At 41.9% G+C, this 14,605-nt stretch overlaps 1 protein-coding gene across 2 annotated transcripts in view; it reads left to right on the top strand.

Annotated features, from left to right (window-relative positions):
* The window catches only part of hgsnat (heparan-alpha-glucosaminide N-acetyltransferase), a 60,538-nt gene that overhangs the window by 4,688 nt on the left and 41,245 nt on the right, over positions 1-14,605 (top strand). For both annotated transcript variants that reach the window (XM_084318661.1, XM_084318662.1), the window contains exons 6-7: positions 2,144-2,213; positions 4,181-4,284. In XM_084318661.1, the coding sequence (XP_084174787.1) occupies positions 2,144-2,213; positions 4,181-4,284 (174 nt within the window). The remainder of the gene's footprint in view (positions 1-2,143; positions 2,214-4,180; positions 4,285-14,605) is intronic.

The following is a 14,605-nucleotide window of genomic DNA, read 5'->3' as shown; positions in this document are numbered from 1 at the left end:
TGGAAAAAAATCATATCGCGATAACGATATGATAATTTTATTTTATTTCTCGATATCGATAATTATCGAATTGTTATAAGTATAAAAAAAAAAAAACATGTTTTTTTTTTTTTTTTTTTTTAACAACAGATGTATGTTTATTTTGCAGCAATTCTTTGTCATTGCCGCCATCTTTAGTGTTACATCCCCTCACACTCCAGTTCTCAGGCTGCAGCTGGTTTAAAAGCTAAAGTAAACCGGCTTCTCTGCTGGCTGTGGCTCCAGAGGAGTTGAACAGTTCTGGCTCTGCTAGTTTATTTTCGATCTTTTGGCGCTTTTTTGGTGCACAAACCACCGCACATGTGCACTGTGACTCGTGACTGGAGTCTAGTTCTGCTAGCACACATAGCCTACTGTGTACAGACGGTTTCAAAATGTATTTTAAATTAGAAAGCAAACAAAATAATGGACAAGAGAAAAAGAAATCTGAATTTGGTCAGTATTGTCATTTGGACAAGCAAAGCCATTACTTTAAGTTGCAGGCAAGAAAGACAAGTCTGTCCACTGTCTCTGGTTTTAAAACTGCCCTGTTGCAGGTAAAAAAAAAAAAAACAATTTTTCGATTTTTTTTTATTTCGATATTCGATATCGATTATTAAAATATATCGCGATATTTATCGTTATCGTTATATCGCCCAGCCCTATGTTGACTGCAAGCAGGTCATTGATAAGCGACGGGTGTATTAGACCCATAGCCATAATTTAAGATATAGTTTAAAGGGGAACTATTTTACTATTTCTTTCACTATTTGGGCACTTTTACACAATTCCTGTGAGTCTATGGAACACCTCTGTAATATATATATTTTTTTTATTCATTGTTTTGTATTTCTAATCAAGTCCTCAAAAACAGCATTTTTCTACCTCAAGATCTCGAGCTGTTTTGCAGCCGCAGCTGCAGGTGCCACCTAAACCACTGTGCACCGTCGTGTTCGCCTGAACATTAACATGCAGCAGTGACTATATGACATCACATATAGGCACATTTTCAAACGACTCAGTTCAGTGAGGGTGAATATTGTGAGAGGAGAATTGGAAGAATGCGCCAATATGAGAATTTTGAGACATAGATCATATTAATATAAGTTCACATAGCTAGGAAACAATGCTAAACACTCAAAAAGGCCATTTATAAGATAGTTCCCCTTTAATCGCTCGCAAATATGCTCGTCCTCCCATTGATTAACGTGCTGGCATCCAAGCGATAATTCGTCATATCCGGCTGGCAACCAAAGTGTTAAGGCAGCGTGTCCACATGTCTCTTCAGCGCTGGCTTTGTCATTAAAGGGGCACTTCACCAAAAACAATGCAGATTTATTTGTGTTTTGCACACATTCATTTTGTTTGACAGTTTTTGACATTAAATTAGTTTGAATATGGCCACCACTGATGTCATCCAGCAGGACATGGACTCCTTGGGTTCTGTTAATAAAATAATGTAGATGCAAAAATACCACCTTATCATTTCACTGAGCTGTAATTAGCACAACACAAGGATTCAATGTCCCCGATGACATCACCGGTGGCTATTCAAACTCATTTACTCTCAATAACTGTCAAACTAAATCAATGTGTGCAAAACTGTTCATCGTTTTTGGAAGTGTGTGAGATTATGTGCAAAATAAGCGTTGTTATTTGGTGGATTTTAATTTCAATGGATGTAGCTGCGCTATTGCTCGTTCCTGACTCAGCTGAAAATAGTAATAGTCGCCTGGCCTGCAGCTATGACCAGCACTCAGAAGCACTTTTGCCAAGTGCTGCCAGTTGAATAAGATGTTTCCTATGGACACACCGCCTAAGCACTGCTCTCCAGGTCAAGTATTGCAATAATACTTACAAAGTATGATCATATGCTGAATTCAGTACTTCATATTAATGTTAATAATGAAGTATTTATTTTGTTTAGCATTGTTTTTCTTTTACATTTGAGCATAACCTCAAGGTGCACCTTAGATCTTTTGTTTTCAAGGCACAGCACTGTGCCTCAGCAGCACTTTATATTTGAGAATCCAGTGATCTAATGTGTTCCGATGTAATGAAATGGATAATGTGCGCACATGGACGCATCAAAGGACAACTCCTAACTGACTTATGTCTCGTCCAGCCTGGACTTGGTGAGGAGCGTCCTCTTCCGACTGGGGAACACAATGGAGACGGAGAGGCTCATCAACTCTGTGAGTGTTGTTTTCTAACCCTGCCCTCTTTTCTTGAAATGGGGGGGGGGTTTATGATCACAGACCTAGGACGTGATTTAGACAGACATGGCTTTGTCACTTGGTCTGAGTGAGTAAAAGTCAATGCACAAGAGTAGCAATAATAATTGTATGGTTGCGTTTATTCATACATGACATTCATTTGACCCAATGAAAATTCTTGACACATTGCCTGGCTTTGTTCCTATGTTGTTCTACTACTTAGACCATGGTTACACTAGGGTTTTTGTTTTTGTTTTTGTTGTTGAATGATTACGTTTGCATGTCAAAGTAAAAAAAAAAACGCAGTTTTGGCAGGAAAACGCGTTTCCCTAGCGGGAACGCTGAAAAGGTGTTTTCGTTTTGGAAACTCGCCAACAATGGTGCCATGTAATCGGCGTGAGCCGGATACAGAGCCGTTATGCCCATGTGCAGTAGAGACCCGCACGGTTATTTCCAGTGTTTACAGCAGAGCTGTCCCAAGTAGCTGCGGCTACCATGTGTTGTCAAGTTGGGATCATCCCTATGTTCCCCGGGTTCTATGTTCCCCGCTTTGATTGATTAATAGATTGACATTTTTATTAATTTTTTATTTTATTAATTATTAATGTCCGCCTTGTTTTGAACGGTTAAGCTTAGGCCCTCTTTCGAACTGGTTAAGGTTAGAGTTTGGAATCAGGGCTGGTGGTCTAAAATGTTCAATCAATCAATCAATCAATCAAAGCGGGGAACATAGAACCCGGGGAACATAGGACCCGGGGAACATAGACATGCTCCTGTCAAGTTATTGTTATAAGGAGCCCAGTCCAAGCTACAACAGTCTGCATTCCCTTAACAATTGTTTGTATTGAGCTGTATTGTATTGTACCCATTCTGCAATCTGTTAAATAAAGTTTACATCCATTCATTCTGCTAGCATTAAAGTTACCAAGCTGCTAGCCACAATGCTATACTGTTATAATGGCATATCCCTAGCACGTAAGCTAACAAAATCAGCGATATTTTTTGTGAGACTAAACTCCGCTTTTGGTGGTCAATTGTGTTGATGTTAGTTTTGTTTCATCAACAAATTATCAACAAATGAGGCAGAACACACAGTGAATGTATCCGTTTTTGTTTATTGCACTTTATTTGTTGCTGAAAAATAAATGCTATGTGGCTAAATGGCTCATGCGAGGTATAAAGATGGTGGCTTTTGAGATTTTTTTTTATCCACTTTTTCTCCCATTTTCTATTTTTCTCCCATCCCAATTTTTTCGTATCAACCAATTCAACCCTCCCCTGTCTTTGAACGCTGTTTCATGCCTCCCACAAGCCGGCTGCAATGTGGACTAAGTCATACATAGCATGAGTCCCCTCCGATACTCGAGGTAACAGCAGTCTCATCTTTCCACCTGCGCGGCTCGATCTTTCAGGGTCAGGGGTCTGGGCTTTGGAGGGGCCCCGCCCCCGTCGCTTCCTGATTCTACTGCGCAGGCGCACCAACCGACCTGTAGGAGTCGCTGTCCACAACGCCCGATCCCCACCCATCAGTTTCCCTCCCCCTAATACTGCCAATGTGTATTAGTGCGGACGACCAGCTAAACTGAAAGCAATGTGGAGCGCTGGGCTCGAACAGGGAGGCGAACCTGTTCGAGCCCAGTCTCCAGTATTCGTGGTGAGCGCCTTGCCCACTGCACCACGTAGCCGCCCAGGCTTTTGAGATTTTGAGCAGGATGTGGAGTGACTCATTTAACCTTTCTGATTGGTTGAAAATTGCCTTCATGTTTGAACTGCGGTGGTCACTCGGTGGTCAGGAGACAAAACGATGTCTAACTTGCCTGCCATTACGTAGCATTCTGAAAAGCGAAACTGAAACTGAAAACTGAAACAAAAACTGGCCATAGTGTAACGCAGCCTTAGTTTAACAATGAAATATTATGTTTAACTTCTCCTCTCCTGTCCTCAAGGAGCTGGGCCCCCCAGGTCGGACAGTGGAGATAGTCAGTGACGCCATAATCCCTCCCCCGCCTACACCCAGCAAGAGGCTACGGTCCCTGGATACATTCAGAGGGTAGGTAGGCCCCCTTTCCTTTATCCACTGCTGCTCTCCGCTCCACCATTTGTTCAAACAAAGGCATTGGCAGGATTACAGGTAGGCGGGACTACTTAACTGATTTAGTTTGATATCATGTGATATGGTTCGCATTGTGAGATCACCTGACCAACATGTTGGGCACAGGAATGTGTCCAGAAACACTGTATCCAGTATCCACATCCTTGGGGGAACCAGTCATTGTATCTTGAGTTGAATTACCCTGTCACACTAAGTAAACAATTAAACCTACCCCACCCACCATTGTTTTTTTTTATAGAACCTATCATCAGGACTGAGCAATGTTTTTGTGTCCTACTCATTCCTACTCATGTCACGGATAGATACCCTATTCATTGTTCAAATCGCACTATTACTGTCTAATTTAATTGCAATCCCCCCGTTGCTACTCCATTTGACCCACTTCCCTTTAAGAATAGAAATTAACTTTGTGATAATTTGTTTATCGCTTACTCCAGAACCTGGATCATGTTAAAGGTCCCCTGTCTTATAAATACCCTTTTCCAAATAGCCATCCAGCTAGGGTTGGGCACCGAGAACCGGTTCTAAAATTTGGCTATTTTGTTTACGATTAATTGCGAATATTTTCATGTTGAACTATCGATTGTGGATGAATACGCACAGAAAGGTACATCATGCAAATGTTAATGCTTTATTTGTTTTAAACGAGACGATTTAGAAATGGTCAATGGGGGGCGGCCGGGTAGCGCAGCGGACTAAGTGTCTACCACCACAGAGCCAGTGGGATCGAATCCGGCTGTGGTGCCTCCGGCTTTGCTGACCGTCCATACTAACACAATTGGCAGTGTTAGCGGGTGGGAAGCCATCCAGCTAGGGTTGGGCACCGAGAACCGGTTCTAATAGGAACCGGTTCCTAACTTCCGGTTCTGGAACAATGTGAATAGTATGAAAAATTTAAGATTTTTCAAAAAAAAAAAATATATCCTGCGAAATAAGCTGTGACCTGTTTTGACCTGCACCTCAAATAATCGGAATCGAGAATAGTTTAGAACAGGAATCGAAATGGGGAATCGGAATCGGAACCAGAATCGTTCAAATCCAAACGATGCCCAACCCTACATCCAGCCTGATGTTATCATTGGGAATGGGTCTGAGCTCGCAAAAGGGCAAATACCGCCGCCTATGCCTTCCAGCCGGTATTGCACTCTATTAGAAATGGTGTAGTTTATTTTCGGAAGTTTTGAAGTTCTTGCTCTGAGGGTTCCGTTGGGGCCTACCTCAGTGGTTATAGTAGGGGTCTATACCCCATCTGCTGATCTAGATTCCATTAACGCAACAGCAGAACTAATTTCTCTGTATTCCGATGCTGCGCTGATTGTAGTGGGTGAGTTAAATCAGGGGTTCCCAAACTTTTCAGGCCGCGACCCAAAAATAACGAGAGCCGCAACCCCCACTATTATAGGAGGTTAAAAATATATATATATATATATATATATATTTCTTATTTTTATTTTTAATTTTTTTTATAAATGGAAATGTATGGTTGAAACATGCACACGTTCAAACGCACACACACTAATAAGCATTGGAGGCTTTTAACCAGGGCTGGACTGGGGTAATCATTCAGGCCAGGAAATATAGTGCAAAATATATCCCCAGTCAGGCCACTTTTTAAGCAGGGGGTCCCCCACCAGGACATTTCTTGTTACAAAGACTTCATTTCCTGCATTCTGGTGCAGGCATTTTTTTTATTTGTACCCTTTAAATGGCAGTGGTTGTGATGGCATCACAAATTATTGTTAAAAAACAGGCTAGCTATATGTATGATTAGCAACAACACTGATTTTGATGGATTTTCAGTTTTTTTGTAATGTCAGATTGAAAATAATACAATCTTTTATTCAACTTCAGCCCTGATCATAACACCACATATTAATTTTATAATTCTAACCCTTTAACACTTTGGTTGCCTAAGGTTAAATTAATGATATACCATAGATTGCCAGCGCTATTTGTCTATGGAGAAAGTCCCCTTCTTTGCAGGGCTATAACTTTTTAAATTCTATTGCTACATTGCCATTATTAGGGCCCATTCAAAGTCCTATATGTATTGTTAATTGTGTAGCAACGTTAAACTTTTTCATTCACATATTCATAGTAAAGTATGGTCTAATGTATAAGTATGTTTTCATCTCTTTCTGCAGCTTTCTCCAGAACGTGATATATAGCCCCAAATGCATTATATTGATGATGAAATACAGTTTGATGGCAATCAGCGCGATATAAAAAATTCCAACTAGACGTACTTCTAGAAGTTACTACACGTCATCTGATGTTGACCGGATGGGCGAGGGGGCGTTTATAATTCCGTGGGCAGCGTTATACCAATCATCTAATGTGGGTCAAATGTTGATAATATCAGTTATTATCGAAGACGGTAACGTTACACGCTGAAACTCACCCCAGTCTCCGCGCGCCGTTGGGCGATCATCGTCGAGTAGAAATTTTATCATTATGGGATATATTATTACCCGGTCCATCTCCAGCTTGTATAATGGTATATACGTCCAAATCATGTTGTTTATCGAGTTATTGGCAATCGATCGCTATGTAGTGTGACGAGCTAGAGTGCCGGAACCTATACCGAGTGCCCGGAAGTAATATGGCCGACCAGCAAAACCTCTACTGCGCTTCCTGTTAAGCGGTTGCGCCGATCGGCCACCAGATGGCGCTCCTGAACCGCCAGAGAGCTCAGTGGGTCCTGCTGGTGGATCTCAGGCCAGCGGAGGGACATTATGAATCCGATCGCAGATTTTTGAAATATTGATATAAGGACGCTGTACAGCGTCCCCCGGCAACTTTAGCATGGCCAGGAAAGACGTCTAAAGACGGGTCCCGGCAGTCAAAGTGTTAAATGCCAGTGTGTGTGATGGCATATATTTGCAATATATCAAATGCAAAGTAGATTTTTCTGGGGGGGATTATTACAGGCTAGCATGTGTCAATGATTAGCAACAACAGTTTTTTGTAAGGGTCCCGCCTCCACCAATCACATGCGGCTCCTTTTGTGTGTGTGTGTGAGAGCAAGAGAGAGAGAGAGAGATAGTTCTCCAACTTGTGTGAGTTGCAGTGATCTCCTGGTTGTTCCCCACCTAGGTTATCTAACTATTGCGCTGCTGCAACTAGAAACACTGTCCTGGCCTGCTTCTAAATTCAGTGGCCTGAATAAAAATGTATTTTATTTTATAAAAAAAAAAAATATTGAAATCATCTGGCGACCCCCCCCCCCCCCCCCGCGGCGGCCCGCAACCCTCCTGTGGGTCGCGACCCCGACTTTGGGAACCCCTGAGTCATTCAATTATGAATAGAAATATTAAATATTGACTAAGCTTTTTTGAAAGATATTTTGCATAGCAGCACATAGTCTGAGATCCCAGATGTTCAGATGGCACTGGACCATTGATTGTTGATAAACATGCACCATTTAAGAAACTGAGAATAAAAGCCAGAGTAACACCTGGTTCTCACACAATCCGTCAGCTTTGTTTAAAGAAAGGAATAGTGCCTGGTCTTGTGCCAAACACTCAGGAGATCCTTTACACTGGCTATCATTTAACATTTAGACAACTTAAATAAATGTACTTCAGCTCTGAGAAAAGCCTAATCAAATAATTATTTAGACCTAATTACTGCCTTCTACTCAAACCTGGCAACACCTGGGAAGGCAGTAAACTCAAACAAAAACCTGATCAGTATAAACTTTGCTGTTGCTGCACATCTATTTGAAAAGGAATACTCTGGGCCCTTCTTATTGATGATGATTGTGTGTAAACCATAAACCATGTTCAGTTCACCTTCCATCCCTTCTCTCCTAATGATGTACTTGAAGCATTGCAAGCCATTGATAACAGGAGTTCAACTAGAGAGGGTCAATTGGATTATTATTATTATTGTTTTTCTTTTAACTGTCTGCTCCAATTATCACTGAGCAATAAACACTAGGGATGCACCGAATGGGAAATTCTTGGCCGAAACCGATACCGAAAATAGAAAACAGTTGGCCGAAAGCCGAAAGGCCGAAAATGATTCATAGAATAGATTTTTTTACCAATGTTGTGGAACATTATGATTATGGAAAAATATATGATTATGGCAAAACTTAACTTAAATAATAAATAATCACTATTATGGGTCCATAAAACATTTATTCAGCACTTCTGAATGCATACAGTACATTAATTCCATCTTTTCTCTGGCTGCGCAGCGGACATCTGTGCTCTACTGAGCGCACCTTTCTAGTCCCCAGCTGAATGTGCTCGCTTGACTCGGCACAGTAGACGCGCGACAGACAGACAGCGTCAATGTGAGAAACACAATCCCCCCCTCTCGCTCTGAATAATATGCATATTAGATCACTCAGTGATTAACCGCGGCATATAGTAAATAAGGATATAAAGCATGTTAAAGACGCATTTATTGGACGCGTTGCGCGCAGAGTTTACATAGAAACAGCGCGACTCCCGACAGCGCGACATCATCACAACAACACGCGAGGTTGTTAGGTTGTTTCTGTTTCGGTGATATATTTTCGGTGAAAAAACTCTTTCGGCCGAAAGGCAATTTTTTGCCATTTTCGGCCTAAAACTTTCGGTGCCGAAATTTCGGTGCATCCCTAATAAACACATATATTTAATATTTCCATGTTTAATGCCCAATCTCCAAATTACACTGTTTAGCAAAAAGTCCTGGAATATTTGGTAAACAATCAACTAAAGTATTTTCTTCCAAGTCAGTCATTGTTTAATCTGCACCAATCTGGATTTAGAGCTAATCACAGCACCATTTAATCTATTACATTGGTAACAAATTATATAATATCTGCCTTAGATGAGAAGAAACACTCTGCTGCCATTTTTGTACAGCTTTCAAAAGCATTATTTGATACAGTTGATCATTTATTGCTCTTTACAAAGATTATCCGGTATTGGTTTGGATATAATGTTTGTCAATAACAATGTTTGCCGTGAGGTACAATTTTGGGTCCTCTTCACCATTTATATCAATGATAGTGTCTCTTCCTTGAATGGTTGTCAAGCCCATTCCTATGCTGATGACACTATTGTGCCTTGTATTGCCTCTGTACAACTGGCCATTGAGAACTTGCAACGTTCCTTTAGGCCATGGTTACACTGGGGAATACAGCAACGTTTTTGTTGCTGAATGATTACATTTGCTTTCCAAGTTAACCCTTTCTCCGCCGATGACGTGTTAAGACGTCATTCCTCGCCATGCGTAATCTGCCAATGACGTTTTACAGCGTCTTTGAGATCAATATTTTAATATTTCTGTCACGGTATTCATATTTCACCCACGGATCCTTGACTGGTGCTGTAGCACTCCGCTCAACGCTTCAATACCGCCACCTGGTGGCCGATCGGCGAGTTACAACCGGATGTTGATAATTGTGACGCTGGTGTGTCTCCCTATTCCTCCCAAGACTCCATCTTGACACACTGGATAATCGATCCGTTGCCATAACTTAATAAACAACATTATTTGGACGTATATAGTATTATACAACCTGGAAATGGATCGCATAGATCAACATCCCATAATAGCGATCTTTTTGCTCCACGCTCATCACCCAACGGTAAGAGGAGACTGGGGTGAGTTTCAGCATTTTTGATTATTATTATCCATACAAACTGTTCTGATATATATATCACCCATACTACATGAATGATTTAACGTCGGCCACAGACTTATAAACGACCCCCCCCCCCTCCGGTCGACCGCGCATGATGAGTCATAACGTCTGGGACCTTGTACAGTTGACATTTTTTATCTGGCGTCAATTGGTATCAAACTGCATTTGATGATATAATATAGCATTTATGGCTATAACTCACGTTCTATGAAATACTGCAGAAAACGATAAAAACATATTTATACTCTAGACCGTATTTTTGTATGAATGTGTGAATGAAAAAGTAAAACGTTCCTACATCCTGAACGATAGCTAATCAATGTTGAATGGGCCATAGTAATGTCAATTTAGCAATACAATTTAAAAAGTTATAGCCCTGCAAAGTAGGTGAACATCTCCATAGACAAATAGAGCTGGCAGACTGGCTACAAGGATGGATATAAGCGTGGCAGAGAAAGGGTTAAAAAGAAACGCCGTTTTGGCAGGAAAACGCGTTGTCCTACTGCCACTCGGAAATGGTTAAAAAGGTCCACGCACGAATAACATGCACGAGCAAATTAAAAAGCTTATCAGAGCTATCGGGGCCATGTCGTCACGTTGGGTATCTTTCCCCTACTTCTGATCCACTACAACGAGTTTTGACGAGTGCAGAAAGCTATTTCCTTGATCCAAATGGACGCCTTACAAGACGCAAATGGGTTTAATCGTTGGAGACTTTGATGGACCAGCTACAACTGGTTGAAACAAGGTAGTTATAATGTTTTTAATGTCGTAAAAAAAGAACTACATTTACCACTAGGCAGCCTGTTGTTCAGTACAGCAGCGCTACTGGTCTGTGGGCTGTCGCCTGATCCCCGGGTCATAGTACCAAGCTGGCTATATAGCTCTGGCTAACGTTACCCCGCTAACGTTAGCATTGTCTACTGTCGTGCATGTAAAAGAGTTTTGGGAACGAGTAAAATGTGTAGGTCCTCTTCTCAGACCTGTGGGGCAAAGCACTGCTGCACACACCATTTTAAATCGGGTGATGTTAGGAGCTACACGTCCCGGGCCCCGGCATGTTGATACGATAGTAGCCCCTTTAGCTCCACTCGGTGCATCAGTGACGATAGCTATGAGCTAACTAACGCTACAAGCTCAAACACCTTATAAGTTATAACTACTACTATTGTCGTGTCCATAAGTTCCCTGGCATAATACTTGTGAGGACAAAGGTATACAAAGAGGAGAGAACCATTTTAAATCGGGTGATGTTAGGAGTTTCGAGAATGCTGGCTGCTAAGCTAAGCTACGTTAGCTAACTTAGCTAGCTTCTAACGGTGTATACACTATGTACAACGACACAATGATTTTCATTATTACAAATATGGTAACGTGGTTGTGGCTTTTACAAATAGTGGTTAGCTTTAGAGGTGGATGGCTATGATCACGGAGCAATAGTGTTAGGTGAAACAGATACATTTTCATTCATTACTCCTCGGCTAGTAGTAGCGAGGCTCTCTGCCTGCCACTAGCTGTGTGTGACTCTCAGACTCTCTGTGTGTGTGTGACTCTCAGGTGCCCTGCACCTCACGTGACGTCAGCATTTCGATTACACATGCACGTTATGAACCATTGATTAAAATATCCACGTGCGTGGTGATTGTGTTGGGCAGACAAAATGTTTGATAAAACGCTAAAACTGGGTCAATTTCAATAAACATTTTTTCCTTCTTCATGAAAGTCACCGTTGGCCTAGTCCACATTGTTTATTGAACAAAAATACAACCTGCAAGTTGGCCTTTTTGTTTGTATTGAGCCGTATTGAACATAGGGCTGTCTTAAATACGTCGAAGCTTCGAAGCTTCGTTCGATGGCACAAGCTTCGAACATAAAAAAAAATTGAAGTAAAAAAAAAAAATAATAATATTTAATCTTTTTTTGCCTCCAAAATCTTGCGCCTCCATTCCAATGAAACAAAAGTAAGCGGCGCCTTCCCGCCTCCATTCCAATGAAACGAAAGTAAGCGGCGCCTCGACTCCACCTCTCTACAACAAGCACGTGGAGATTATCTGTGTTGAAAACAACAAGGACATGTGCAGCAGACATGTCGACGAAGAAGCGAAGCAATGCCGTTTGTTATTTAAGACTATGTCAGACAGATTTGTGTTCATTGTGCTGCTTTTTTAAAGTGTCCCGACCCATATAAAAATATGTCTTAATAAAACGTGCTTAATTAAGTCGAATTCTGCCTTGTCTCTATCAACTACATATAAATATTTATATAATTGTTTGCTTGATAGACGAAGGTTGCAACATAATTATGTAATGTCATGTCGTTGGCTGTGAGAGCAGCCCCACTGCACCCAGGCAGCACAGCCGAGTGAAACCTTGTTGGCTGCGTCACAGTCACGAAAGGCGCTACTTAATTAATTAATCCAATCCACTTTATTTATAGAGCACATTTAAAAACAACAAAGTTTACCAAAGTGCTGTACAAGTCCCACAACATAAGATACAAATTAAAAAAAAATTATTTCGAAGCTTCGAATTAAAATCGAAGCTCGGCCCGAAGCTTGGAGGTGGGGGGGGGGGGGGGGGGGTAGGAAGCGTGGGATCATCACTGAGTATAAATATCATCTGGCACAGTAAACATTTAGATACAGTACCATACTGTATAAGCCCCCTTTCCACCATGGGGATCAGGCTCTAAGCAGAAGTTCCGGGACATTATTTTACTTGATTTTACCCCCCAAAATGTCCCTCCTCTGGGGGTAAGGCATGAAACACACCCCTGTCGAAGAAAAACGAAAATTCATAGCCTGGTTGTTGACACCAGCAGCAATTCCCCCATGCGACAGTCTGCTCCGCTGCTCTTAATAAGTTTCAGTTTAGACTTTATTTGAACAGGGACAGCACACATTAATGAACATAAATGTAAATGTGTGAGACAGTGTTAACCAAAGCAAATTTTCAACTGTTGTCCCTGTGCCTGGTGTTAAAAAGCCGCTAAAAAAGAAAGCATAATATATATATATGGCATACAGTTAATTAACATATTCGGGGCCAACCACGTATATATACGTGTTTCGTCGCCATGCGTAACACATTGGTTGCCAACAACGTCATAATTCGTTATTGCCCGCCATGCGCTGAACGCCAACAACGTCAATATTTCTTTTTTTCGCCATGGCATTCATAATTCATCCAGCCTCACTGCGGGACTGCAGCTGCACCCTGTCTGATATTGCAACGCCTCAATACCGCCGCCTGGTGGATGATCGGGCGACTTACACTCTACGCCAAACTGGAAGTGGCGCTGGTGCATCGAGGAAATCCCTCCGGCAGTACTATCTTGTTACGTGGGTCCAGACAAACACTCGAGTGCATTGGGATTGCTTTCGAAACGCAATAATCTATATGATTTCGGCGTTTATGGCGTCATACAAACGGGAAATGGATCTAGAAGATCGACGTCAAATTATTGGAATATTTTTCCTCCAGTCTCATCGGCGAACGGTAAGAGGAATATAACGTTATTTTCAGCTTGATTGACGGGTCTGGGAGAGGGAGGAGGAGGAGGGGCAAGACGTGCAGCAGCAGCAGCTGTGTGGCTGGGAGAGAAGAGCGAGTGTAGGCTACCATAGCGCAGGCTCATGACGGCAACGTTACGTTAGTGACTTGGTTGAAACGTGATTCCGGAGTGATACCAAGTGGAAGGAAAATATATCCAGTGCGTATGGCAGGCATCCTCGAAATTCTCCGCTGTCTCCTCTGCAAGCAGTGCTCTGCCTGTCTGTGTCTGTCTGGCTACTCTGGTCCAATCACATTCAGCGTCCCGTCAGCATTTCTCCCCCCCCCCCCCCCACCCACAGTCTGCGAATCAGAGCAGAGTAGGGCGGGTCTTCACGGAATGCGTGTTGTCTTTCAGTGGGTCCCAGTCAGAGCGAGTTGACAGCGCATCTACTGGTAGTCTAATCTGCAGGTACTGTAGCTAGTAACCTCGTTCCCAGTTTTATCCCTGTGAGATAAATGTAGCTAGTAGCCTAGTTTCGCCAGCAGGCAGTTAGTAGAAAAATATGGCATGCTCAAAGATGGCCAGTAAAAGAAAAGTCGACAGTGACAATCGCTGCAATTCAAAGGTGAATGGACTGAAAAATATGCGTGCATCCTCCCAGCACCAAACCAATGTGCCTAATATGCCAAGAAACGGTAGCTCTTGTGAAGGCAATTTCAAACGCCACTACGAAACAAAACACAGTTATTTTGATGCAGCCTTTCCTCAAAATTCAGTGCTAAGAACCACAAAAATAAATGGAATGAAATCATCATATCAAGCTGCAATCAGAATTATTGTTAAAGCTATGTCACAACGAGAAAAAGCAACCAAGTCCTCACTCAGTGGCATGGGTGTTGGCTAAACACAAGAAGCCATTCTCTGATGCATAAATAATAAAATAATGTATGACTGAAGTGATGGAGACCATGTTTGAAGGCAAACAAAAGCAAATCCTCCTCAGATAGCACAGCAACCAGAATAACTGAAATACTGGCTGATGATTTGATTAAACAGCTTTGTGATAGAATAAAAAAAAATGCACAGTGCATTTCCATAGCTGTGGATGAGTCCAC

Source organism: Notolepis coatsorum, assembly GCF_963971535.1.
Source record: "Notolepis coatsorum genome assembly, chromosome: 7".
Lineage (NCBI taxonomy): Eukaryota > Metazoa > Chordata > Actinopteri > Aulopiformes > Paralepididae > Notolepis > Notolepis coatsorum.
The sequence above is the reverse complement of the archived record's forward strand: the minus strand, read 5'-3'. Positions and strand labels throughout refer to the sequence as shown.